This window comes from Harpia harpyja, chromosome 10 (genome assembly GCF_026419915.1).
Source record: "Harpia harpyja isolate bHarHar1 chromosome 10, bHarHar1 primary haplotype, whole genome shotgun sequence".
NCBI classification, from domain to species: Eukaryota; Metazoa; Chordata; class Aves; order Accipitriformes; family Accipitridae; genus Harpia; species Harpia harpyja.
This window is the reverse complement of record NC_068949.1, coordinates 41,550,260-41,578,018: the sequence shown is the minus strand read 5'-3', so window position 1 is coordinate 41,578,018 and position 27,759 is coordinate 41,550,260. Positions and strand designations below refer to the sequence as shown.

Sequence of the window (27,759 nt, the reverse complement as noted above, 5' to 3'; positions counted from 1 at the left end):
ATTTTGATCCCAGCATACACCAGTTTTATAATCTTTATATTAGGATAATAATGTGTGGTTAATGGTCGACTTAAAAACCATTATTTCTTTGAACAGCTGAATTGGTTTTCAGATGCAAATAAAGCACTTCTATCAGCAACAGAGGGCCCAGTGAAGTTCTGCACTGTCGTGGTTTAACCCCAGCCAGCAACTAAGCTCCACGCAGCCGCTCACTCACTTCCCCTCCTCAGCTGGACAGGAGAGAGCAAATACAACGAAAGGCTCGTGGGTCGAGGTAAGGACAGGGACAGATCACTCACCAATTACCGTCACGGGCAAAACAGACTTGACTTGGGGAAATTGGTTTAATTTATTCCCAATCAAACCAGAGCAGGGTAATGAGAAATAAAACCAAATCTTAAAACACCATCCCCCTACCCCACGGGGACGGGGAATGGGGGTTGGGGTCAGTTCATCACACATCTCTGCTGCTCCTTCCTCCTCATGGGGAGGACTCCTTACTCTTCCCCTGCTCCGGCGTGGGGTCCTCCCCAGGCTGCAGGTGGATATCTGCTCCACCGTGGACCTCCCTGGGCTGCAGGGGACAGCCTGCCTCACCGTGGTCTTCCTCACGGGCTGCAGGGGAATCTGCTCCGGCGCCTGGAGCATCTCCTCCCCTCCTTCTGCACTGACCTGGGGGTCTGCAGGGCTGGGGCTCTCACATCTTCTCACTCCTCTCTCTGCTGAAGTTTGTGCTGCAGCAACTTTTTCCCCTTCTTAAATCTGTTCTCCCAGAGGGGCCACCACTGTCGCTGATGGGCTCGGCCTTGGCCAGCGGCGGGTCCGTCTCAGAGCCGGCTGGCATTGGCTCTGTTGGACATGGGGGAAGCTTCTGGCAGCTTCTCACAGCAGCCACCCCTATAGCCCCCGCCCCAAAACCTTGCCACGCAAACCCAATACATGCACACACCGTAGACTCATCCTATATGAAGGGTTTCATCACTTCAAGGATTAAGAATGGTCTCCACATATTGGCTCTATAAAAACTCTGTTGTTCTTCGAAACTAAAGCATTGGAAGAAAATCAAGAAGCTTCAACTTGCCTCTTGCAAGGCACCCTTTCATTTGTACATGAATAATAACACAAAAAAAAAAAAGGGTAAGAAATCCTAAACTAAAAACTTCAAGAGGTGTGCACTGCAAATATCATTAGTCTTAAAACTTCTGAAGAATTGTAATTTCTACAGCATTTCAAGCTTTTGCCCACATGCCCTGGTTATATCAGGAGAAACTGAAAAAAAGAATTGCTTCGTATCACTCACTGAGATCAAATGTTTGAAGTCTCTCTTATTTCCAGAAATTCTTTCTTTTTTCTCCTCAGCAAGGACTGCTAAATGCTTCAGTCACAAGTCACATTCATCAAGCTGCCCATCATTTAAATTTTTTTTCCATTGGTTCCTCTGAACAGTAGACTACTACTGCATTTTAACTCCGGTCTTCCTGGCAGAATGGTACACAAATATTCTTCTGGCAGACAGTTGTCAGCTGACCCAGATCCTATGCTTTCACTGTCTCTGTACCCAAACCTTAAGCAATTATCTGTTGTCCCCTATGCTAGAAAACGCACTGATGTGTGTACATTGTAAAAGTAGCTTTTATATAAAGGATGCCCTCCATCATGATGGATACAAGCTTTCCTCATTCATATACCAATCACGCTGTACTGCAATTGCAAGCATCATTAGAAATTGCTTTTCAATGACTGATTCTGTTGCGGTAAAGTAATATGAAACAGCTAGTTGACCCACGCAATGCAAAGAAAACTACGTACTTCCACATAAGGTTAAAGGTGAATTACAAGACCTGTGCAGTGAAACTAGTACATGATTCGGTTCATCTGCTTATATTACATGGCACTACCTAGTGCCTGCAAGAACCTGTAATGCACACTCAAGACACTTAACAGAAAATAAATATAGCACATCATGATTCAAAACTAATGACTGATCTATGCATGGGATCAAATTCAAATTCCCATCTGATCCCTAAATCTCCTGTCAATACTTAGAATGTTGGCAATTAAACAGAAATATGAACTCTATTTTTCCTTTAAAAGACTGCATGTATTAGCAAAGAAGAAACACTAATTTACAATTATTTCACTTCTGTAACTTCTCCCCTCCCCGCCGCCAGCTTCCAGGTCTGGAAACTAATACTAAATCCCATTTTTCTTAAGTAAATTTGTTAAAAAAAATCTGAAAAAGTGGAAATTGATAGAAGCCAGGAAACTATTACCAAGGACATCTCACCTGTGGGTTATCCATGTACCACACCAGACTGTCTTCTCGTGTGTCCAGAATGAAGTACCGCCGCAGAAATTTCCCACTATTCTCATTTTCTTCAATATCTAGGAAACCACAAATGCGATTCTGACGATCCACATAAGGCATTTCTGACCCTGAACATCACACTGCAGAACAAAAAGCACTGAAGTTAAGCAAAGTTCCTCGTTACTAATTTTAAGACTGTTCTGTGCCTACCCATGACATTTTGAGCAGTTTCAACTAATAGCTTAAAGAAGTTTCTACAGAAGAGTAAGTGAAGCGTAGCTGTTTCCCCTCCCACTATCACCACTGAATTTTTAGATAGGTCTTTCTTACTTCTTTGAAGCATATACTTAGGGTATCTAATACTCTAAGTGCAAAGATACAAGCAGTAAATAGCAGATGAACATTAAGACTAGCTTTTACAGGATCGCTAAAGAATAATCAAAGATTCTTCTTCACAACTTGCACAAAGTTGAGATAATGCTAGGTTTACACTTCCTTCTTTGACATTGCCTTTCATGGTCAAGAAAGGATCTTTGTCAGCAGCTCTACTGTCCAATGTGATTTTTCATATTTTGCTTAGGCAAATACAACAAAAAGGCTTTTAGAAACATTGTTCACTTTTTTCTTTTCTCCTACAAAAAGAACTTCATGTCTAACAATGTCTAAGAACAGACATCTTTTCATCCTTATACATTAAATAGTCAAAATGAAGTTGTATGTGCAGCAACAGATGTGAACACACTTGCTAGTGCAAAACTGAAATCCTCATGCACATGGTACTAAGTTTGAGGGTGGTAAGCTTTTTTTTGTTTTGGGTTTGGGTTTTTTTGTATTTTTTTGTTTTGCTTAAATAAATAAAAATCTGTACTGCTGAACACCTATTTCCATTTTGCCTGCTTCACCTTTTATGGCTCTGTCTTACTGCAGACTATTGCATCATTTTTTTTTACCTCCTTTTATTTTATGGGACAGTTGTTTTACCTTAGGAGCCAGCCTTGTAAGACCAAAGATAAATTTGCATACTCATCTAAAAATGGCAATAAACCAACACTTAAATATGATAAAAATTAGGTCGATGCTAATCTTTCCCAGAGCACGAAAGAAACAATTCAGTCTTACTTACATTTTGTTACAAAACTCAGAAATAGTACATATCCAAAAATATTAACATGAGGCATAGAAGGTTTAAGCATTTCATTTTTTGTAACATCTTCCAGCTTTTCCTGTGTAGTACGGAAGCTTCTTTTTAATATTTCTTGAAATTGTTTACCTTTACTATTTCCTTGCTTAAACTTATTTGTTTTAAATATAGTTATATACACACACAATGAGGCAGACACCTGGTAACTATCTGTAGCTAGTTATTTTAGCAAATACCACAGCAAAACATGACATATGGTTAAGTACATTTTAAAGTATTTATTTTGGGCAATCAGATATACACATAAGTATATATTTATTTGGGGGGATCAGATACACAAACATGTAGATATATGCTTGTATTTACAGTTGTCATTTTATATGACTAATTAGAATACTAGTCAAATTTTGCTTCAACCAGTTTCAGAAACAATTTTTTTTTTAATCTTCTATCATGATTTTGATACCATACTAGAAGAATTTCTAGTAAACAGTTTTAAGTCATTTAACTCAATCTGTAAAATAACTAACCCTTTTTGTGCCCAACACCAAACTAATCCTCTGGTGTGAACTCAAGTCTGATACATTAAGTTTGGCATCAGGGACCAGATCTAACAATCTCAGTTCAGTAGTATTTACAAAAAGTTGAAGAGATTGCAATATCATAGTGATGACGGACTATTAAAAATGTTAGTGGTTTGATTTTTGTAATATAAGCTATTAAATTCTAAAGTTAAATGCATTTTTGTGGAGAAAAGTGAACACACTTTTGTTTGAGATGCAAGACATTTTCTAAATAGCTACAAGGACATTATATGTATATAAGCCTTCCATTAAGCGCTTGACTGATTTGCTTTTCTTTCTACCTCCAAAAGGTAAAAAAGTCTCCATAATTAAGGTATGCAACAATGGTTTAAATCTTCAAAGGCATAGGTTTGCTCTTCAAAAACGTAACAAAATTTACTAAGGCAATCTAAATTTTATTGGTATGTTCCTCACAATTTAAATATAACAGATCTAAGACAAGTTCTGTAACCAAGATATAGTTATAAGTAACAGCAAAAACAAACACTTGAGCACTCTTAAGAAAATGTCATAATCATAACGAACATTCATCAGTAATTCACATGCTGGCTCTTGTGATCACTTTACACTGAAGCAACATCTCAGTATAAACACATCTGTAGCTAAGGGCAAACTTAAGGGTAGCTGTTCTCTAAATTATACCTCTAAGCTGGCAAAACTTGGCATCACACATTGTTTTCATTTAAATGAATATAAAAATTGTCATTTACCAGTATTGTCCTAAGTTGTCCCAGGTGGTCCCTCAACAAAATATACAGCACTTCGGGGACACCATTTCAGCTAAATATCAACAGTTTATGAAGCCCAGAAAAGCCTTGTGCCTAAAAAAAGCAAATATTGATGGCTGGTTTCCTGTGTGAGCAGGCTTAAGCTGTGTTCTCTGCAGATGTGAAGAACATGAAACAAGGAAAACTTGTTTTTGAAACAAGGTACAAATTGATAAAGAATCCTGGAATAAAACCAACTGAATTTTCAAAGCACTTTTTCCCTATAGGAGAAGCTATGTTTCAAAGAAAAATGAAAGGAGGATACTCATAATGCTCCATTATGAGCATACAATTAGCTAAAGTAGATCCACTCCAATACTTCTTTATTTCCAGGGCAAAAGACAAAATTCAGAAGCTTTCTCTTATTTGTCAATAAACCAATTTTCACAGGAAAAAAAACCAAATTCATACAGATTTTCTATTTCTAAGTACTACTAGCTAATTTCTAGCCTACAAAATTATACTATTTGCGGTTCCTATGTCTTCTGATGAAAATACAGCATAAACTATCATTAATTTAAAAACTTAAGTTGTATAGCTGCTGTTTTCTTCAAATTAGTTCAAAATTCCTCACAGGATTACTGACATCTACCAGACTAATGCTCTTAAAGAATAAGAGATAAAAAAAACCTCTAACTTTACTATAAAATTGAAATCGAACATAAAATCATGCAATTGTTTTCCAGTTTTAAAAGTCTGCTTCCACCACATTACACCTTGGCAAGATTCCACTGTAAATTAATACCAATTCTATTCAGCATTCATTAACGAACCACAATTTGTAATGCACATTAAAAAAATAATCAATTTGTGCCCTTCCTCCAGTTACTAAAGCAACTGAACACACATGACAAAACCACTGCTATGACACCCTTCCTGGCAACTCTAGACAGACCAAAAAAAGCACCGACAACGGAATTACCACATTACTTCTAAAGGTTCATAAAAGGAATTGCAGAACTCCAACATTAATTCCTCAGTGTAGGAAATCTGGCTGGAAGACCACCAGCCTAACAGTTCACCAGAACTTCAACTTAGAAGTGTCTTCAGAATACGATCCTGTCTTACATAGATATGATTTATTTTTTCATGAAATTATTATTTCAGGCAATTATAAAATAAAGATCTCCAAGTCTGTGTATGTTTTACAGCTCTTATTACATGCACACTTAGTTATTTTCTGCAGCAGAATCTGCAGTACAAGACAGTGTAATAACTCTTCTGCCCACTTTTAGAATCAAGTATTATAAAAAGATCATGAGTTCTTAGAGAGAAAAGCTGAAGGCATCAAACCTGCACCAGATTACATACAACTTCATTTTAGTTTGCCTTGCCTCCCCAGAGTGGGGGTGGGCAGGGGAGGGAGGACACATGGGTCAATGACATAGTGCTACTTCAGAAAAAATATCCTTGTGGCCCATCTCCTCTTGGTTCTCGCCATAATCCACTAGAAGCTAAAATATTTTTGAAAACCCATTTTGTGGTGTATATTGACATTCATATGTAAGAATTCAGAAAACTCTCAGCTCCTTAAAATTCCCTCTTGGAGGGTTGCGTTATAATGCAAATAGGAGGTCTTACTTATTTTTGAAGTCTTACATCCCTCTTTCCGGTGGTGGTGTACTAATTTAAGTAGGTACATACCTCATCAGCCCAGCTTCTCTCAGATTTCCTCTCTCACTGCTCTTTTCCTCTGGGGTATACCATATACTAACAATCCTCAACATTTGTATCACAAACTGAAGGCTGCCTGGCCTCATGGGCACAACTATAAATAAAAATCACAGATCACCTTCTCCCAGTCTATAACTGTAAATGCATGACTGCACAACTAGAACCTGCAGAGGCACACAAGCATCTCGTTTTCACCATTTATAACAGACTGCTTAAACGCTCCTACATTAATTTCTATTTTTAGTTTCACACCAGCACCTGTTCTTGAGTTCACCTCCTTTACAGTTTGGTTGCAGCCTCCGTATCTTCAAGTACAAAGTACATACAAGACTATTAAAGTGGCATGCAAGGTAACACTTCCATGGCCCAATCTCTCCTTTGACAACTAACACTTGATTTCCACAAGTAGGCATAAACCATGGACCGCTGGCTTACTAGAGAAAGTAGAACTTCGTATGAATAAATGACCATGCAATAGGCTTTGCACTATCCACGTGAAAGCTTAAGAAATAGAGCAAGAGGAGGACTGCTCCTTAATACCTTTTAGCTTTACTTTACGTGTGTTTTCCCCCAGCTTTGTGTATAATTTTATTATTATTTTTATTTCTTTAATTTAGAGTAACACTTCTACTTCCTGCTCTATTACTGTATGGACATTTTGAACTTTGGATTTAATTTACCACTGGAGATGACTTTGGGGTTCTTTTTCTATTAGCTAAAAAGATTAAGAAACATACATTACCTACTTAGTCATCTCTATGAAATGATGAACAACATTCGTAAAACTACACTTGATAAATACAAAATGATGCCATGAGTCATGCCCATCCCTCCTCCCCACCTCCCTTTTTAAGCTCTACTATTTACACTAGCTCCATCACCGCAAAGGGAAGGAAAGCATCCCCAGCAATCTCCAGTCCTCCCTGCAGTTCCAGGGACAGCTGAATTATTGAGTGCTCTTGGCTTTTGCCTAGGCAATTACTATCAGCTTCCTGCTGTAAATCAGCTACTCTCCAGTTGGTCATCTCTCTTACTGGCCATTTACTCCATTTACTGACTCCCAAGGGTAAGGGATGAGTTCAGACTGCCCTGCTTATAACTTGAAGAACACAGCAATGAAAGCTTTCCTTCTTGCATACATCCAGGACAACAAAGGCAGGGCAGGGACCCAACCCTGAGACAACCAGCTCAGAACAGCCTCTGAAAACAAGTCACATCAATCTTCCAGGACAGTTGTTCAAACTTCTCTATTTTCAACCCCTTGAAAACCTTCCAGCAGAGGCCCAACGCTGTATAGATAATTTAAACTGAGAGACAACGGCCTCTGCTCATCTTTCACAAACCGCTTAAAGCCACAACTTCCTAAGCACCCAAAACATGGCAGGAAAAACACTAATCCAGGAGCTGGAGAGATGACTTGGGTACAATTCTGATGACAACCAGAGGTAATTTAGGATTGACAGTTTTAAAATGACAGGCTGAGCTTTTCTATTCCCCAAAGATCCTTCACTGATTCGTTTTTGTTCTGGAGGGCACAACAGACATTGTACACTTCTGTTAAACAGAGAAGTCACAACTTTGATTTGCTAGAAGTGTATGAAACTATTATCAGCATTTTAACTACACCTACAAATGCGAACTGGAAGTCTCCAGGACATGCTGCCCCCTAAATTTAGATTCCTTCTCTAAAGTGGTCAAGAAGGAAAAGAGCAGCTGCAAAAGGCCAGTATTCACCTGGAAGAGAACTCCTAAGCATAAAAAGTTAATATTCAAAATTAAAAAAAATGGAATAAGTACCAGCAGCATTGACCTCTCCTACCCCTGATCAAACTATGAGGCAAATCAAACAATACATCCCACCCCCAGTACCTAATCCAGCTTCCAACCAGGCCACAATATAGAAGAATCATCGTTTGCAGTGATGAATCATCTAACAAAACCAGCAGTCTTATCTTGCAGTTAAGTCTTACTCAGTCATCATTCTGTCTTCAAAACACATCTGATCTGCTGTTTTGCAGGAAGACTTGTTAAATCAGGATAAGCCAACTGTTCCCTTCTTTTCCAGTGTACCTCAGCAAGTCAAATGACTATAATTTTACTCCATACTATCTACTACCTAAATGATACAGCATTAATCCCGAGTGTTTTCAACATCCACATATAACGAACATTTATTAAAATATACATTTTACAACTGAAATGCAGCAAAGCATACAGTTTGATATACCTTCTTTCAGTACAGATTGAATCCAGTAAAACCTGCAACACCCCAATTATACCCCTTGGTATAATAATATGCCATTGAGAAACAGTTGGCTCAAACTGAAGTGAGAAACAACTGAGATGAAGTTAACCACAAAAGATGCATGCAGTTAATGAACACAGACCACTGCCTCCCTCCCTACTACGCTGGCAGTTAAGGTTTTTCACTGCCATTTCGGTCCGCCTCCCAACTCCAGACACACTGCTTGCCAGAAAGCTGAAATCATTCACCACAGACAGTGACATCAATCCATGCACAAGCTCTTCATCTTTAGGCTAAACTGCAGTAAAGTTACCTTTGTCTAGGTAAAAAATTCCATATGTTTTAGGGGAAGATTGGAGTTCTGAGGAAAACGTTCTGAAGTTATCTGAATCCATTGTGCACTGGCCTGTTTCAAATACTGATCTACAAGTTTCCCGATGGAACAGACTGGCACTTCCTCAAAAACTTTTGCAGGAATTTCTGTAAGTGATGTTTCATGCTCTTAATTTAACTACTTTCCTCCATTTTTAGGTATCTACAATAGCAGCCAAAGGCTTTGGGATATGATGAAATGAGGAAATGCACTGCACAAGATGCAAAATCCCTCTCTATCACCAATCTCTTAAGACAGCCAAAACAAAAACCCTCACCTATTAATGGTTTTTGCCTAGCTAAAACAAGTATTTTAATTGTTCCTCTAAATGCACTGAGCTAACGCAAATAGAAGGAAGCATCCTGTGCAATGAGGCCATTCTAAAAGACACTCTTGATATTTATCTATTAATAACTTATGAGTGATGACTAGCCTAGAAAGCAATAAAGTAAAATAACAAAGCTAAAAGACAATGAAAGAATATGTTCAATAACAAAGTTTTCACAACAGTCACAAGTACAGTTTTCATCACTTCGTATTAAGTCTAAGTAATACAAAGTTACTCAAAATGAGATATAACCAGCGATGAGTACAACAGAGGAAAACAAAATATAGTTACATTAATTTACTTTGACTTATCTCGTACAATCCTCAAAAATTTTTAAAAGCTTATTGATTTCAGTTACAGACTAGTTAAAATGCTTAATAATGCAAGTTCAGAGTTGATTATTATTTACAGTTATTTTTAATGTTATTATGGGCCTTTTCAAAACTGTAAGCACATGCTGCATGTAAAACTCCAAACATGACAAATTAAGTCCTTGTTCTTGAAAATGCTTACATGATTAGTCTATAGAAATTGTTCTATTCATGAGAACTAAACCAAATTAAAAATTAAGCAGTAAGCACATTACTTATTAGGATTGCTTATTATTACTAGTTACTCATCAGTAAAAAAAAAAGTTTAACTTCCATTTACCAGTACCGGTTTAATCTAGGCCAACCACTCTGAGAACTCAAATTCCACGCACTGCCAGCTATTTCAAATTCAACCCAAACTCATCTTCAAATATGAAAGGGCAGGAGTCTCAAAAGCATCCCAATGACTTTGAAACACAAAGACTTTCTCCATCAACCTACAAATCCTGATGAAACTTATTTGACTTGAGGAAGTTCAATGCAAAAAGATGATGAGGCTGGTTAAAAAAAAAAAAAGTTTGCCATTTTTGAGCCAGTGTTGCTGATTTTCACTGTGAATGCTGGGTACAAACTCACCAGCACAAACAAACATAGACCTTCTACCTGTGAAGTACACAAAAAAATCGAAAGGCCAACTGGTTAGAAAATTAACAAGTTGAAAATACCTTCTTCAGTTTTCACAGTGTACTCTTTACATTGTTAAAAAAATAGGAGCAGGTACAAGAGTGTGTTAAAGTAATTTTGAAAGTACTACTTAAAAAAAAAAAAAATATCTGCCTCAGTAGCACCAAGACATTGTGCTGAAAACACTGGGTAGAAGCCAAACAGAGGGAAACCTAAGAGAGCATTGCAGTAGTAAAAGATTACATTTTACATATAGATCCAAAGGCAAGTTCCAAATGTAAATGCAAGAATATCATACTGAGATTAATTCCATTAAACTGTACATATTTCAGACATGCTAAAGTCAGCTCTGAATAGCTGAATACCTGTGAACTGTGATTTCACATTACATACATCTACTAGTAGCACAGCATATTACAGGCCATCTGAACACAAACTTAAGACAACATTTAAAAATTTTGTCTACAGTGAGCTCAGAACATAGCAAGCAAGCATATTTTTGAATGCTCGTAACCAAACTGTGGAGTCTAACAAGGACTGTAAGTAACTGATTTTTCAATTCATTTGAAGTATCAAATAATGAAAAGAACACTATCAGGTGAATACTTGGTTTGACCTTTTTTAAAAATGTAAAAGGATTTAATGAAACCAAAGCAAGTAACTGATTATCAAATTTGATTTTTATAGATCTAATTTAGCAAATTCAATGCAGAATAAAAAAATGCAACAGTTCATCAACATTAATACTTTGGGAAGGTAAAATTGTTGCTATTAAGATTTCACCTCACTGTTATTTTAATACGGTGGGACTTGATGGTGCAGACCACGTTCAGTTCATTGCATAAGCCACTACATGGGCCAAAATTCCTGCTACTGTGAAGACTAGGTATCTCCTCCAGAATCCAGCTTGCTTATCAATCATGTTAGTACTACACAAGGATTCACAGAGATTAGGACTAATCTGAGAGCTTATCAGTAAGTGCAAGTTTAGTGAAAGTTCTTTAGGAAGAATCAGGCTTTGTCTGTTTCATGTAAGTGACCCAATACTCATTTACAGAACACATGCCAGCTCCTGTTTACCATGGTGAAAAATTAAGCAGGAAAAATCAAAGGAGGAGAAAATTAAGCTCCCATTAAATGGCAAGGTTTTCAGGTCATTACCTCCCCCTGCTCTGATTTTTTATACTTCTTAAATTAAGAAAATGAAATCCCACTCTGCTATATATAATAAAAGTCTCACCTGACACAGAGAGAAACCCCATAAGATAAAATCTTATCTGCAATGATAGGTTTTATAGAATAGTGCCACCACACTAAAACTTCACTTGAAGCACATACTTCACTATAACTTCTCTTACAATTCATTTCCAGCAGCCTCGCTCCTTGGAAGCAAGCTGTGAGCCCAAGGAATTGTCCTCACACCAGGTACAGCCCATGTGTGGTTGCTGACCTTCTTCCTTACCTTTCTTCTTATTTGTGCAGTGACAAAAAATACCAGTTTACTGCACAGCTGTTGTTCTGCACTGACACTGGTGTTTCTCCAAGCATAAATTACGATGCATATGGAGAATAACAATGCTCCACCTACAGAGTAATCCCAATACTACCAGGAAGTCATCAGGCTCCTGGCACTTTGCAGGATTGCTGCCTGACCTATACACAGCAAGACGGAAATACTCCAGAAGAATCACAAATCCTGTGTATGTGCAACAACATGCCTGGAAATCCTGAACTTGCCATGAGTATGCAACACACTGGTTTTCAACATACTGTACTGCAGCCTTCCCCCAAGAAGGGAACAAATGGATCTCCCTAAGAAATCCTGCTCCTCCACCCAAAAATCAGGCCACCAGCACAAATTAGCAGGACAATATAAATAAATCACAGCACCTACAGTGAACCCGATTTAAGGAAGAGAAAAAAAAAAGATTAATGAGAAAAAAAATTACCAAAGCCTGAAGTCCTGAATAAGCAGGAACACTTCTGAAGCAAGAACATCCTTTAAGCACTGCTACCTAACTTTGCAGCACCAGTACACATACAGGCACTGAGTCTACCAGCTATGGAAATAACTTGCCAGATTAATTATTAGTACAGCCTAAGTTTCCATTTGTTATTATAAGCCTCCCTAAAGAGTTCACCAATATATTTAACAACATCTTTTGAAGTGCAGTTTTAAGAGGACTGCTCAGTCTTACAACAAACCTGACATGTAACTGTTTTAGCGCTTAACAGAAGAACACGTAATTAAGTCACTAGTCTGAACAAGTTCAAACACATTTTCTTGGACATGGGATGTAAATGTGGTGGGTACCAAAGCACCCATGGAGAGCATACACATCAAAACAATTACATATTAAACTAATGAATTTATCGCCTATCTGTCAGTATAGAGAGACTGTTCCTGGGAGTGTTTACTCTCAACAATAAAAACACATTTGCAAAGCTTGATAATTGCTGTCTAGTCTACATTTTCATTTTATAGCAATGGCAATGCCATCTTGTATTTCCACCAGAAGAATTTTAAATCCAAAATACTTTTAGCTCTATAAAGTTACTGAAGACAGTGCTCTTCAGAGGTGACTGCAAATTCTTTTCCCCCTTGGAGGAGTGGGGAGGTAGAGAAGCTATCTTCTCAACCTCTTTCACATGGAAAGTCAGTAAATCGGACTGAATTTAAGAGATTCTGCCTATCATGCCAGCAGAACAAATGAACAAAATTGACAGCTAAAACATTTGGATGTAATGGTTAGCTAGAATTAAAAGCACTTTCCAAAGAAGAGAACAGTCGACAGAGGAACAGAGACAGCTTTGCTATTGTTCCCTGTGTGGCAGAATCATAACAGAAAAAGATTTGCCTGGTTCATTCAGGTATTTCAAGCTTTTTTTTTTTTTTTTTATACTTTGTTAAACAAACAAAGCAATGCAGTGCTCCTTAAAGTTTTAAGGACTTGCTTTCTCTGTTTTTAACTGCTCCAAGAGATTTCCAGTCAGAACTTTTTTTCCCCCCTTATTTTTCTGATTTTACTCTGTCTGCCTGGAGCTTACCCCTAGCAGTCTCTTCAACCTCCTCCTCCTCGCACAACGGAGCTATATGCCCCACATTACTACCGCACCTGAACACATCAAAACCTGACTGACATATCCTTCTAACACTTCAGCGACGCAGAGAGCTGCTACTGCTCTGCAGTTTCAGTATGAGAACGGAGGGACAGAGAAGCAGCTTGTCCCAGGCCACACAGGAAGCTTTTGGCAACACAAGTGAGCTGAACCTGTTTCCCAAGTCCCAGAGCAGCAACCTCGCCATCAAACCACCTTTCTTCTACATAAAATACCTGAAACTATTCAGATTTTCAAGGCAAAGGCATATGTTCAAACCTGAAAACTGTTTAAACTGTTGAATGCCATGAATGTCTACCAGACCTGCAACTCCCTACTCCTGCAGATAACATCTGTTAAAAGTAAGTGGCTCATATAGTTCTGCAACAGAAAGCTTAATAAGTTCCTTCTCCAAGATTAAAGAAACACCTACACGTTCTAGATGCTTCTGCAAGTCCCTGGAGGGAGAAAATGCTGCTTAGTGCTGAGACAATGAACCAAGCTTCCTTCCTCAACAGCAACAAAACCCTGCTGCTTTACCTAGCACTAACAGGAAAGTGTTATTTATAAAATTGAGCCATATACAAATATGTATCTAAATGTTTCTCAAAGTTAGGCTACAGCATGCATCAAGATGACCTTAGACTTACAAATTTTCAAAGTCCTAATTTGAGAGATCAGTGTAACAGTAGAAAAAAAATTTTGAAACAGGTCAGCCATATCTCCCATTCCAATTCATTTCAGTCATTCTGTGCATTACAGTGTAACTTCAAAACCTGAACTTGAACCATACTTGTTACTCTGACCTTTTCAGCAATTTTTTTAAAGCAGTTACATTATTTCTGTACGTCAGATAAGCTCACTAGAATTTTGATGTTTATGTTTCTTACCTAATTTTATACAGCATTGAGAGCAACGCTTCTAGCCACGTCTTGTTGCATTTAGGCTCAAAACCAAAAGAATGCATGTACTGACTGTTGTATTTCTTGTATTGTTTGTCTCCTGGTGACATCTACAGCACTTGCTCCACTTTGTAAAAATGTTTTATGTTAAAGCTGGTTACTTAAATTCCCATAGTTTGGTGCTGAAGTAAGTTACTATCCTGTATTTTCATGCAATTATACAACTGCACAAAGGTTTATTTGGCTCCAAACCCCAGTAAGTATTTTCTAAGAATGTTTCTATTGTTCATAATTATCAGGGGAAAAAAAAAAAAAACAACAAAAAATCCCAAACCATCTTGCAAGAAAGATACATGCTGTTGTATCAAGCCATTGTTTAGACAAACATTGACTTACAGCTGGATACAAGAAAACACACTACAGCATGCAAGGAAACTTCCCACTTACAACATGCACTCACTTCCCAATGCTCCTGGTTTGCTGCATTTTGAAGGAACTACATTTACTATGATAACTGTCAGCTTAAATAACCAGGAACATTTAGTAATAAAGACATCAATGGAATTCTAAATCTACTAAAATAGATTAAGAATTTTGCAGGCCTGGCATTTTGGGCTATGTCCAACACTACACTGGAGACTGCATTACAAGTAGAGATCTGTTCACATTTCAGTAACATCCTCAAGTTTTTTCTAATGTTACAGTCAATAAAAACTGACTTTTGCACTTCCTCTCTTCTACACTAACTCTCTGACATACAGTCAGCCTTTATTATTTCTGCCCATATAGCTCCCTTGCCTTCTTAAATAAGCCACAGCTAGCTGGAAAAAACAAGGCCTTTTCCTGCATTCAGGTCTTTTCCTCATACACCCACCTTCCTTATTCCCCATGTGTTTGTCTGTCTTCTGTCACTCAGTTACTACTCCCGAGGAAGAATAAATACAGGAGCAGAGAAGGAGGAGGAAAAGCATTAAGATGCTTCCTATTTTCTTCATACGCTGGTCCTTCTTTGTCTGTTCTCTAATTTATGTCAAAGCATCTGCTCCTCTGAAACATTTAAACACTGCAATATACCTCTCAGTGACCTAATGTGCATCTTTATTTCTGTCCTTGAAATGCATAGCTATATAACGAAACATAAGGCCAACTGTAGTTATAAAACACAGAAATACCTTAAGAAAATAGATTTCATCTCTGCAATTTACTAACTTGAAATTAAATTTTCTACACTAACAAAATAAAATCTCAATGTTTAATACTGCAAAAAAACCCCACGAGAGTCACGGAAAGTTTTACTTTCTATGCAAAGCTCTTCTCCAGCAGTCTAGTATTCAGCGATATCTAGGGTACCCAAACCCCCATGTATTATCTCTTGAATTACCACCTTCTGCAGCATCAGTGCTTATTTATCCCTGAATTAAAAGGCTCTCTTCCATATATCAACTGGGCTAAGAATCTCTCCCTACCGTGAGAGATTTCAGCCCACTTTTAACACTTACGCATGTGACAAACAGGAAAACAGCACTTCTACGCTTCTCTGACAGTTTTACGTATCGTTACCTGTGTGACTCTGTCAAGTCAAGTAAAAATAACAACCAGAAGCAGGAGACAAGACTGCAGGGACCTAAAAGGCAAGTTCACTGTTCCAAACCCACTGTTAACTTCATAGAATGCAGTGAGCGTCCTGTGAATTTATCTTACAAGAAGCCTCATGAGAACAAGTGATAAAACTTGAAGAAGTCTCTTAGACATAACTGGATTTATAGACCTTCTCAAGGACTACTGAATTTGCTTTGAAGATGCACTTGTAACTCAGTTGTGAAATAAACTGATACAAGACTTCATCGTACTTCATAACTACTTTCAAATCAAAAGTATCAAAAACCCCCACCCTTGAAAGTGCAGTATAGTAAACTCATTAAGACAGAGTAACTCATCACAGAGCAAACAGCCAAAGTTGCCATGCACAGCTCCATCTCAGTAAAGACTGTGTTTGTGCTGCATCATAATGACCACAGCCCAAGTATAAAAAAGAAGTGGACAAATCAAACAAAAGAAACCCCAAACCCTGCTGGATTCAACAGTGAGAAGCTATTCCTGGCACCTCACAGGCCCAAACTGTATGATCAAATATGGCTCTGTCTTCCAGTGTCATATATGGGACTGGATAATGGGAAGAGAACAGAAAATTTATCTTTACAGACATTATGGCCTCTTTTAGGAAAGTAAGCAATTTGTCAGAAGGCAACAAAAAAGCTGATACCATTCAGCTTACTATATGCAGGGATGTCTAGTAGTCTCTTTAAAAGTACTATGCTTTTGCAAGAAGGTGAAGCATGGAGAGATCTAGCTCTTAAGAATCTAAAAAAAAAAAAAAAGTAATTCTCCCTCTCAGCTTTACTCAGATAAGCAACACCGTTTTGCTCATGCCTAATTCGTAATGCTCCGCCTAACAAATTAATAACTGTTTCCCCATTGAATATAAACTGTTCTTTTTGCTTGTTTATAAACTAACACAGTACATTGATTAGTGAAGATAAGAGGTTTTTTTTTAAAAAAGGCCTCAAAACAGGAGCCTGTTCCCCAAAGAGAAATTGTGGTCCTCTTGATGTTACTTTGCAAACGTTTTATGCAATAATACAATGCCTTTTATGAAGGTTATGCATTAGTTACACCTAAGGGAATTGCATAATACATACAGCATTTAAGCCTGTGTTAAGTTAGTAGCACGTCAAATGCCCATCTGGAATTTTACATGTGCTAAAGACTGCAAATATGACAATATCAGTTACAGATTAACGTTCATTTATAGTCAAGTTATCCATTTAAAGACGCTTTAGGTAAATAACCAGCCCAGGTTACAACTAAGCTAGAACACACCTCAGAGGTGCAGGCTTGCACTGCTAACACAGGCAACAGCTTTCCAAAATAGCCCTCTTCAGAACTAGCGCCTTCGAGAGCTGAAACCAAACCAGCCATCAAACGTTAGCCGTCCCAATCACGCTCGGCTCTCCTTGAAGCTGCAGCTTGGGATTTCTACTAGGAAAGGCGAGCACAACCGAGAGAGGCCCGGCTTGGCAGCCGAGCAGGCGGGGTGCTGGGGGAGCCCACACCCTCGCAGGCACCATCATCACTGCAGGGCTCTACCCAGATAAGATCGCTCCTTCCCATCATGCTCAAAGAACGAAGTTGAGAAGAAGGGAGAAGGAAAAAAAAAAAAAAAATTACGGGTAGTGAGATCATCCTCTTACCTCTGGGGATGTGACAGAGCCCTGACTGCTTTACCAGGGCACTTATGCCACGGCCTCCTATGCGCTGCCCCCGAGGTGAAACACGGGGAGAGCCCCCACGCCAAGGCGGCGGCCTCGAGGGAAAACGAAAAGGAAGAAGAAGGGGAGGGAGGAGGGAAGGGAAAGGCACGAAGCGGCTCCGACGGAGGAGCGACACAAAGGCAGAGCCGTCGAGGGGACAGGACGGTGCCCTGCCCGGCCAACCACCAGCCAAGCACGGAAGGGAGAGCATCAGCCAGGCGCCTTCCCCGAAGGGCCGGGCCGAGCCGAGCCGAGCCGGGCCGGGCAGCCCCGCCGCCTCAGCTGCCCCCCCCCCCCCGGCCCCGCCTCAGCGCCCCCGCCCCGGGCCGAGGCACTTACTGGAGTCCAGGGCAGTCCGGGAGTCCCCCGTGAGGAGAGCCGGGCGGCGCGGGGACCCGCCGCCTCCTGCCGCGCTCCCCTCCCGGCCCGGCCCGGCCCGGCTCGTCTCGTCTCGGCGCGGCGGGCGGCCCTCTCTCTTCCCGCCCCCTCCTCCCTCAGAAGTAACTTCACCGCCGCCACTACCGACCGCGGCGACACCGCCGAGGCCCCCGCCCCGCCGTGCGCATGCGCCGCAGCCCCACCTCCCGGGCGGCACCGGGTGGAGGGGCGGTACCCCGGCGCCGCGGAGCCTCCTGGGATATGTAGTGCGGAGGGGGAGGCTCCGGCGGGGCGTCGCAATGCCTGACGGGAGTTGTAGTCCGCGGCGGGGCCTGGTGCGGGGCGGGAGGCGGCTGCTGAGGCGCGGCCGGCGGTGAACGTCGGCAGGGAAAGGGTCGGCCCTCGGGCCTGACGTGTGACACCGCTGAAAGTCGTTTTTCTGCAGCTGTGCTCTTGAACGTGCGGTTACTGTGGCCTTCATAGTAGGTTTGGTGGAGAGGGACCGGCAGAAAAGGAATTAACCGTCTGGAGGTGTGGAGGCTCTTCCCCCACACGTCTCTGCTCGCAGAAGGCTTGTCGCTTCAGGTGTTACCTCAAAGCTTTTTGAAGCCATCGGTCACTGTCGTCCTAGTGGCGAATAACAATTTCCAGTAATGATATTTAACCAGTTGTAATGGGAGGTTACTTCTCTTCTAAGCGTATAGTAAATTTAAACCCAAATACTTAGGGTTTTCTGAACTACTAATAGGGAAATTTTTTTTCCTAGCTTAAAGCAGTGATATCTCTAAAAATAGAAGTCATCTGAACTCAGCCGTTGCCTGTAAATACATCTTTGTTTCAAGCTGGCATTTAACAACCGTACTTCACAGAGAAACAAAAGCTGTAATCAGAGCACAACAATAAAAGCTGAAGTCAGCCGCAAACAATGCCGTACCATTCCCATGGCAACTTTTTCCTATCAAACCCTGGCTAGGTCCCACACTCTGCAGCTGCACGAGCCAGAAGCTTTTCAATCTGGACTCCCATTCACAATTATTTGTACATTTTTTTGATGATTTTTCACTTAACACTGTTTTACTGGAGTTAATGTAAGACAATTAACAGTAGCCAGCACCGCATCCCTCCCCCGCTTAGGTCGCGAGTTGACATTTCTCGTGCTGACAGAACTATCATGACTGTGGCAGCTCATTAAACGACTGCAGGATGTGGCCTGCCATTGTGCTGCATGTGGAAGAGCCCTTTGCAAAAACGATATGCCCTTTTTGCAATCAAAAAGCCGTGCAATCAAAAGCCGTTTCATAACACACGTGCAGAAGGTGGCAGACCGAAAACCATGGCAGTCGACAGTCTGCAAGAACTTTCTCCAGCCTTCCAAACAAGGTTTGAATAACCGTGCGTTGTGATAATAGGACTCAGGAAAGAAGATGAATACATTTAAAAGAGGGAATATATTATACTGGAATCAGGTAGCAAACCTCATATTGTAGTTTACCATATTCTCCACTGTGGAAGACTACTGCAACCTTCCTTTCGAGATGGCCTAATTCTTCTGATGTTTGCAATTTAGTGAGGAGAAAATAATGTATGTAAAGAACTATCTTTGCTTAAGCTGAGATACAGACTTTTTAAAATGGCCAAAGTCTGTTAGTTGCACTGTTCACAAAAGTATATTCACAAAATATGCGTGTGGGGAACCAAAAAATGAAGAGCTCAGCCATTGACCAGTGTGAGATGGAGAAGTCAGCTGCCACTGACACCTGTCCCTCCGTACCCAGTGCATGGCTCTGCCAGTCTCCTCTCCCCAGACATACAGACTTCTGAATGCTTCTAAAATTGGGTATAAACCTTCTATCTTTTATCCCTGTAATGCTGAAGAAGAAATACTCTGTGGCTAACTGGTATACTGAAATACATCAGTTTACTACAGCTGTGCCTGGAACACATGTATATTGATCTCTATGCTTGCCATAAATTTGGTAGTCAATAATAAAAAGCCTTGAAGTCAGGCACTGTGGGTCAGATCCTTGAAGTCAATATCAGCAGGCTAACTTAAAGCAGCCTTCTATCCTGCTCAGCATTTTCTTGTTCGTGAACATTTAATTCAGTGGATACAACTGTGAAGAACCTACTGGGAGTCTCTATACTCTCCTGCAAAACAAACATGAAATTTTGAAATAATAACACAGATTTAATTCAAGTGAGCATTGCTGCTGTTGACATAATCCCTGAGTTTAGTTTTTCCTCTCCCCATTGAATTAGGACCACGGCTTATTCCTTCCTACCCCATGTGGCAAAGGAGCAAGGACATGTCCTTCAGAGCCTCTGAGAGTATTGTGCAGATAAACCAGACTGATCTTACACAAGGCTAGTACAGGTTCACAGTATTTAATACCTCCTTTAACCTTTTCCTCTGTTTTCACATAATGATTTTAAAGGATGAAAAGAAGGTTGAAGGCAAAGATTTTTTTCCCCCGTGAATTACACACACAGTTCAGGTGAGCACAACAGGGCACGTTGTGTATGCTAAACCATTTAGGTATCAATCTTTGATGTCCAAGACCACCATGTGTATAGAAACATAAATATAGTCAACTCTAATGCCTTGATTTAAAACAAAACTTTCTTTCGGCAAGAAGCTGCTCAAAGCTGCAGTGTTATGGTGGTGTACTGTCCACTACTGGCACACAGGCTACTTAAAGCTCAGCTAAGCTCACTGATTTCCAGGCAATCCCATATTTTCAGTATTCTTTTCTGTGGAGTGTGCAAATGTAACAACTGAAAGAAATTGTGGTGACAGACAGATAGACTTCAAATCTGAAGTGATTAGGTCACGCAGATACTTTCCCATTCTTCTGCAATACAAAGTAGGTGCGCAAAGATTACAAAGGACAGAATCTATTTTTTTACCCACCCTGCAATTTCTACAAATTTTCAGGATTAAAATCTGTACTGGCTTCTGCCCATGCAATGCCACTGACTTCAATTTAGAAACTGGCTTGGAGCACAGTATATTCCAGCAGGATTATGAGACTGGCACTTATTTCCTCTCCAGTTGTCTCTATTCATAGTTTTCAAAAGCTGGCAGGTATTCTCACAAGAGTCTTCATGCCTGGCAAAAAATAGTGGCAGGCCCCTTCGTACAGATCCTTTACTCAGGAGCTGCTTGTGATTCTCATCACTGAAATGGGTAAGAGAGTTTGGACATCAATTCCTGCTGGGATTCCAGATACTCAAAAATGCAGTCTATAATAAACATTTGGTGGGTGACCTGCAGCAATATGCACCTTTAAGAACAAGTGTTTATTTCACAAGGTATGGAAACTCCTGGCAGAACATACGTGTATAACAGTAATTCCCACAGGAGTAACAGGTATCTATCTATCTATCTATCTATATGCAAATATACAGATATAAATACGCATATCATACATATACCCTGTATATATAAATACACATCCTGCATGTCTTGGCAATGAAGCACAAATATTCAACAATTCCAAAATATCCCAGTTCTTAACTTTTCTAATTGTATTTTCATGATGGTTAATTTTATTCAGCAGAGGAAGTTCAGCAACTTTATACATACACAGAAATAAAGAACTATGAACAAAACCTCACTTCATTGCTCTAAAGAAATTAATTCTGCCTTAGACAAAACCGTTTTGTTAAAACTAACAGTTATGTTACAGTGGAAAACAGGAAAAAGCCTGGCCAGTGAATTACTAAGTGTAGAGCAAAATACTCTCACTATATTCTTTTTTTATGAGTTCAATATTGCAAATTCCATCCACATGCAGTATGCGTCCTGTGCACTATTTTAAGAGGGGTGTTACTGAACTCAATGGGACTACTTTTCTTAGAAGCTATGATCAGGCAAGGTCGTTACTCTGCTGACACCTTCAGTGTTAGCAACCAAGGAAAGCTTTTCAGTCATTAAACTTTATCCCAGAGGGTGAATGTCTGAGTTTTTGGCCATGGCATGGGATTGATTAGGTAATATTTATTACCTGATTAATTTATTTGCCATAATGTAGAGATAGACAAAAATTCTCCAGGGTTCCTCTCAGTATGACCTGGGGAAGAACCACCCCTTGTACCTCAGGGTTGCCAGTCGCTGTGACTTCAAACATGTGAGCAAGATAGACTGTAAAAAACAAGGTTGTCTTCTCCACCTCGGGAGTACACCCTTGTTCACCTCTGGTTAGGGACAGTTTCTGAAGCTTGACAAGATAACAACACTGATCCCCGAGCTATCCCTAGCTAACGGGTAGTGACGGAAAAACATCCTCTCCATCCCTGCGGGTAATTAGCTAAAGCACTGAAGAAGGAGGTTTCCCTACTGTCATTGCCTTACAGCAAAACTATGTGTGTGATGGGCACCTTGAGGGCAACACAGACAAACCTCTTCCCTTCACGCCTCCCAGGGGGAGGAAAGGAGCAGAAGCATTACAATCCTTGCACGTATAAGCAGAGAGTTTAACTCAAAAGCTGCTTTAAAGCATAATTACAATATGCATTTTAAAGCCTCTAAGTGAGAGCCAAAACATCTCTTCTGATGAAATTATGTTGACAGAGCTTGGAAATTTAATCTCACATGGAGGTTGAATTCATTAAGCTTCAGCTGCCAGTCATTGGATCTTGTTATTAATTTGATACTGAGGTAGAAAAGCGCCCTGATGTAACTGCTGTGTATAAGTACTGACACACAGTGATGAAGTAATTTCTCAGCCTTTTAAGTACTCCATTTCCCTGAAAGTCATATTTAAACACTTCGAGTTTGTTAGCACTAGGATTTTAATATTATTATGTTGCAGTTGTTTTCCTCATTCCTATGTGCATAGCATTATACTAAAACACATATGATGGTTCTTCATTTTCTATCAAACAGTGCATTTTTATTTTTCTTCCATTTTTAGATATAAAGTTTATTACTGAAAAACAAAAAGCCCTTTTCCCCCCCCCTTATTCTATTTTAGCCCAAAGCCACTCCACATTAAAAAAATGTGAATTGTCTTTAAAATATAGTGTCTCTGCGATAAAAAGTTTGAAATGTTTTCTTCACTTGGGGACTATCTCTTTCATTCCAAAGCTTAAAAGACGAGAGCTTAATCTTCTTCAGAAAAGGGCGTATTCTGCACTGAAATATATACAAACTGCCCAGAGGGCTTTCAGCTTGCACGGTTGTTGCAGTCACTTACTCAGCTCAGGACGGTGCTTTGCTTCTGTCTGTCGCTGGGCTCAGCAGCGGCATACCCTAGAGAAAGCCAACATTCAATGCTTTAATGGTCTTGGGATGATGATAGAAGGTCAGGACGCATGAGTTCACTTTCTGGCAGTGTCACAGATGCGATGCTGTTCCTTCAGCAGATATCCTTTACTAGATGCTGGTTAGCAATATACACCTTCCCTTGTAAAGTGTTTGAGGTCTGCATATGAAAGTATACAACAATGTAAACATGATTTATTACTAGAAAAAGTGTTACTCTATTGGAGCACACAGAATGTGAGACAGAAGCAATGAGATACACTATTTTTTTTCACTATATACTATATTACAGAGATAATTTACATTTATATTAGATAGTATGGCGCGGAGCAAAACAGATGGTTGAAGCTGCTCTCATTTGTACTTTTACCCGGAGCCATAACATTATACTTCGCTGTAAGAACTCAGAGTCTCGGAGTGACAGTCTTAAGTCGCAGTCCATGATGGGTGGAAGTAAGAAAGTTGTCATTCAGTTATAACATGATCCCAAAGTACGTTGCAATGCCCTGCCCTCGGCACACCCTTCTGACTTAGCTATGGCTAATCTAATGTTAGATTTCCCATGCTGGGGAGTCACTAGGTGATGACACTCGGGGTTTCTCCATCTGGCTGTGCCAGGTGGCAGATCGAGGAGGTGTGCCAGGCAGTGAGAGTCCCACTGCTGGTGCCACCAGCCCTCGACCCCTCTCATCGGTACCCACTTATGGATGTGCTCCTCCAGCATGGAACAGCCCCCACTGGGATGCCCACATAAGTGGCAGAGTCTTAGACCAAGGTTTTTAATAGGAAGAACAACTCTGCAGGTGGAGATCCAAGCAGCAGCATCTAAAAATGTGCTGTTTAACATTAAAGGAGTAACGACAGGGGCTTCCAGTACAAGGTCAAAAATGCCTCAGCCCCATGACATACAGCACGGCAGCAGCACAAGCTCATTTGATAATTTCAGATGGGGTCAACAATTTTCCCAGCTTACTTCTGCCCTGGCTTGCATCATGCCAGATCAGGTATCACCTGGCACTCTGCGGCGGGCATGGAGGTGGCATTAAAGCCGAAAGCTGGTGTGAGCTCCAGAGCAGACGCCGTGGCTCATTCGGCTGCAACGCAATTGTGTGCCGACACAGCCTAATCCTGACCCAGTCTGTGCTGGCGCGGGATGTGGAGCTCAGCGTGAGGAGCACCTCTCCAGCTAGGCTCGGTCCCACTCTCGGGGCAGCTGGAGAGCAGCCACCCTCTGACATCCCTGGGGCTGGACTGGGCACGTGGGTCATCTCTGCACGCACCCAAATAAACATTAGCCCTGCTCAGGAAGCAGCAAGTGTCAAGAGAAAGGTTGGTCTGGCTTCTCACACCGGGGCAGGTCAAAGCACTGCAGGAGCTGTTCTCCTTTGGGAGCAAAATTCAGCGTTGCCTTCAGCACAGAGGACATCATAGCTCTTTCTGGTTCAAGATCGGTGTGCCAGCTTCATAAGCCTTAAGGATATATGCTCGAAACATGTTTTACTTTGTAAAAGCAAAGAGCTTTCTTGTTTTCTGTATAGTCAGGGAAAAATTTGCAGGGCTGCGAAGTAACTGATATTGGTGGCCATTAAAAAATGTACAAGAATTGAAGTGTATGGAGACCCTGGTTAACAAGTAACATTGTAACATTTAAGGTCATAAGATAAAATGAAAGAAGCAATTATTAAAGATTTATTAAAAGATAAGGGTATCTCTATATAATCCACCATATTACATCACACAACTTCAAATAGATAACAAAAATAACAACTCTGTGCCTACATTTAAAAAGGAAAATAGAAACATTGGTTAACATTTCAGAGTATCTAGAAGGAATGCAAAAATCTTTGAATGTTTAGGTTTAGAAAATGTTTAAAATTACAAGGTTCTAGTGACATTCCCAAATTCCAGCTTTTTAGCCTGTTGATGTCCCCTTCCCAGGTTGTTCCTTGAATGCTGTTTTACATCTCCTTCAGAAAAAAATATTTTGCAATGTCTTAGGTTGGTTTCTGAGCAGAATAACTGAGCTCACTTCAGCACTAATCACTCCTGTAAGTTACTTGGGTGAAATACCTGTCATCCTTCTAGGACAATCCCCGTTTTTCCTACCTCATCGCTTCTGAGGAGCTCCCAGTATCTCCCAGGATGATTTGCTTTTTATACCTCCCTTTGTGACATCCTGCAAACTCTGCTGCCTTCAGTAATGTCACTTTTTATTTACGTTGAAGGAAAGATTAAAATTGACTATTGGGATTAAAGCAGCTGGAAATTTGGTCCCGAACTCTACCAAATTTCAGTGTTTGTAACTTCCAACTGCTCTAATTTTTCATATAGGAAGCCAAAGTCTTTGCACATTGTATACATTATGCAATGGTTTACTGATGTAAACTGATTGTGAATATTTTGTCATCAAAAGCTGCCCAACTCATGTCTTAAACTTAAAATACTTGTGTCTTTATTCCATTCTCTCTAGGATTTACACTTTTATTGAAGTCAGTGCAAGAATAAGGCTTTTTTAGTATGTTCTTACAGTAACGGATGCAGTTATGACATTGTCTATAAAATCCTCTGTTGCCAACAGTACCTATCCAGAAGCCACCCTGAACAGATAACTGCTGATGGGGGAGACAGCCAGAGCCGGAGCCAGAGCCAGCTCCAGCCCCGCCAAGGTCTGGAACGGGGTTTTGCACTGAGATAGAGCCCCTGTGCCTCGGGCACAGCGAGTACCCCCCACGGGGTACAGAGGCAATCGTGCCCTCTCCTTCTTGGCCCCCAAGGATGCTTTAGGAGATAACAATTTTTCTCTGGAGCCCTTTTTCTGAGCCCTCTTGCCATCAAGGAGTACACCCAGGGCTGAACATGGATGAAATTGAACCACTGCTGAAAATTATTTAACTGACAATGCACCCAGCACCACTCCAGATATTGCTCTAGCTTGTCTGGCTTTTCAGCATTTCCTTTTTCTCCATAGATTCTTCCACTCTTGCTAAAACCAGCTCCACAGGTTGTGGCAATAGTTTCAAGGGGTTGTGTAAACAGCAGCATTGCCAGGTCATCTGCGCCTCTGCTCAGCCGGTGGCAACGCTGGCGTCTCTGCTCCCTGCAATCTGTCATCCTAAAGTAGACAGAGGTTGACAGTTGTTCTCGTGCTGAATGCTACCTTTGCCGCCAAGCTACCGCGCTCATCCAGCCATAATTTATTGAAGTTAGCCAGGTGGCTTTATATTTCAAAGGGAGAGACACTATTTCCATGGTAACTGGATTGGATTTTTGTTTCTTCTGATATCTGGAATGGCAGCATTTCCAGAAGGGGTATTGGGCTGCTCTATGACATTTTAGGATTTTTTATTATTATTCTGTAGACAGCTGGGCTATGAAATGCGTCAATCTTTTTTCTATGACTGAGTGCAGTTCTGGTATCAATGATGAAAAGACGGCTGGTTCTGTCAGTCCTGTTTTGTCTTGGAGAAAAGAAAACAGAAATGACTTATCCTTTGGATCATTCGGTAGGCTCATCGCACCTTAGAACCATTTGAAAGCAACCGTAATGGCATGGGCCATGTGTCTGACTGGGAATGACTTCACTACTATGAAAATACCTCTGTAGATGTTAAATAATGTCTTATGTACCACTAGCACAAGAATGAATTAAGATTAGAAAGGAGTAAGGTAGAGCTGATGCAGGGGAAAAAAGATAAATATCTGATGGCTATTAAAATGCATATCTTTCTTTTTACAGAGATTAATTGAGTTATAGTTTTGTTAAAAGCATCTTTCAGTTTTGTTAAAAGCAATAAGAACCCAACAGAAATATCTTATGGTCCTGTTTCGTATTAATTATTAACCAGCAAGAGTAATCAAAATCATTAAATAAATTTGGCTCTCTCCATTACAAGCACAGTAGTGTTGTTCGCAGTGGCAGACCAGGGCCAGATCTGACATTTCTAAGGGAAAAAAGAGTGGGCAAAATAGAGCAGCTGGTTTTTGTGGCACATGCTGGGAGAGAGCAGAGGTGAACCCATGCTGGGGGGCAGCCCTGAGCTGTGCTGGGGCACAAACCTGCCCCTTGGGGAACAGCCCCACGGGGTTGTCTTATGTAGCTGCAAGTAACGGCACGCTTATCTACCAACTTCCAAGCCCATAAATTGTTTTACAGTTTGAGGCCAGTGGGTAAAAAAGTGTCCCATTCGCTTAACAGCAAATTGTTCCCTTGTTTGGAGTTATACTGTCATTTATTCCTTTTGCGCCCCTTTCATTTGAGAAGTCCTCAACCATCGCCGCCAGAGACTGGGGAATTTCAGCGTTGCTTTTCCTGGGTGAGGCTGGGAACACGGTACAGAGCTGGCTCTTTGATCTGCAGGAGTGGTGGTACAGCGATGGGCGCCAGCCTG

At 40.6% G+C, this 27,759-nt stretch overlaps 1 protein-coding gene across 9 annotated transcripts in view; it reads right to left on the bottom strand.

Moving 5' to 3' along the window:
- PLEKHA1 (pleckstrin homology domain containing A1) overlaps window positions 1-18,254 on the bottom strand; it is a 41,007-nt gene extending 22,753 nt beyond the window's left edge. For 2 of the 9 annotated variants that reach the window (XM_052798724.1, XM_052798731.1), the window contains exons 1-2: window positions 18,067-18,253; window positions 2,288-2,448 (exon numbers count right to left, since the gene is read on the bottom strand). In XM_052798724.1, the coding sequence (XP_052654684.1) occupies window positions 2,288-2,428 (141 nt within the window). In that variant the 5' untranslated portion in view covers window positions 2,429-2,448; window positions 18,067-18,253. Of the gene's footprint in view, window positions 1-2,287; window positions 2,449-4,743; window positions 4,857-17,667; window positions 17,832-18,066 lie in introns of those variants that run through there. The other 7 variants (XM_052798730.1, XM_052798728.1, XM_052798729.1 and 4 more) reach the window with 7 other exon arrangements.
- Between the last annotated feature and the right edge of the window lie 9,505 nt (window positions 18,255-27,759).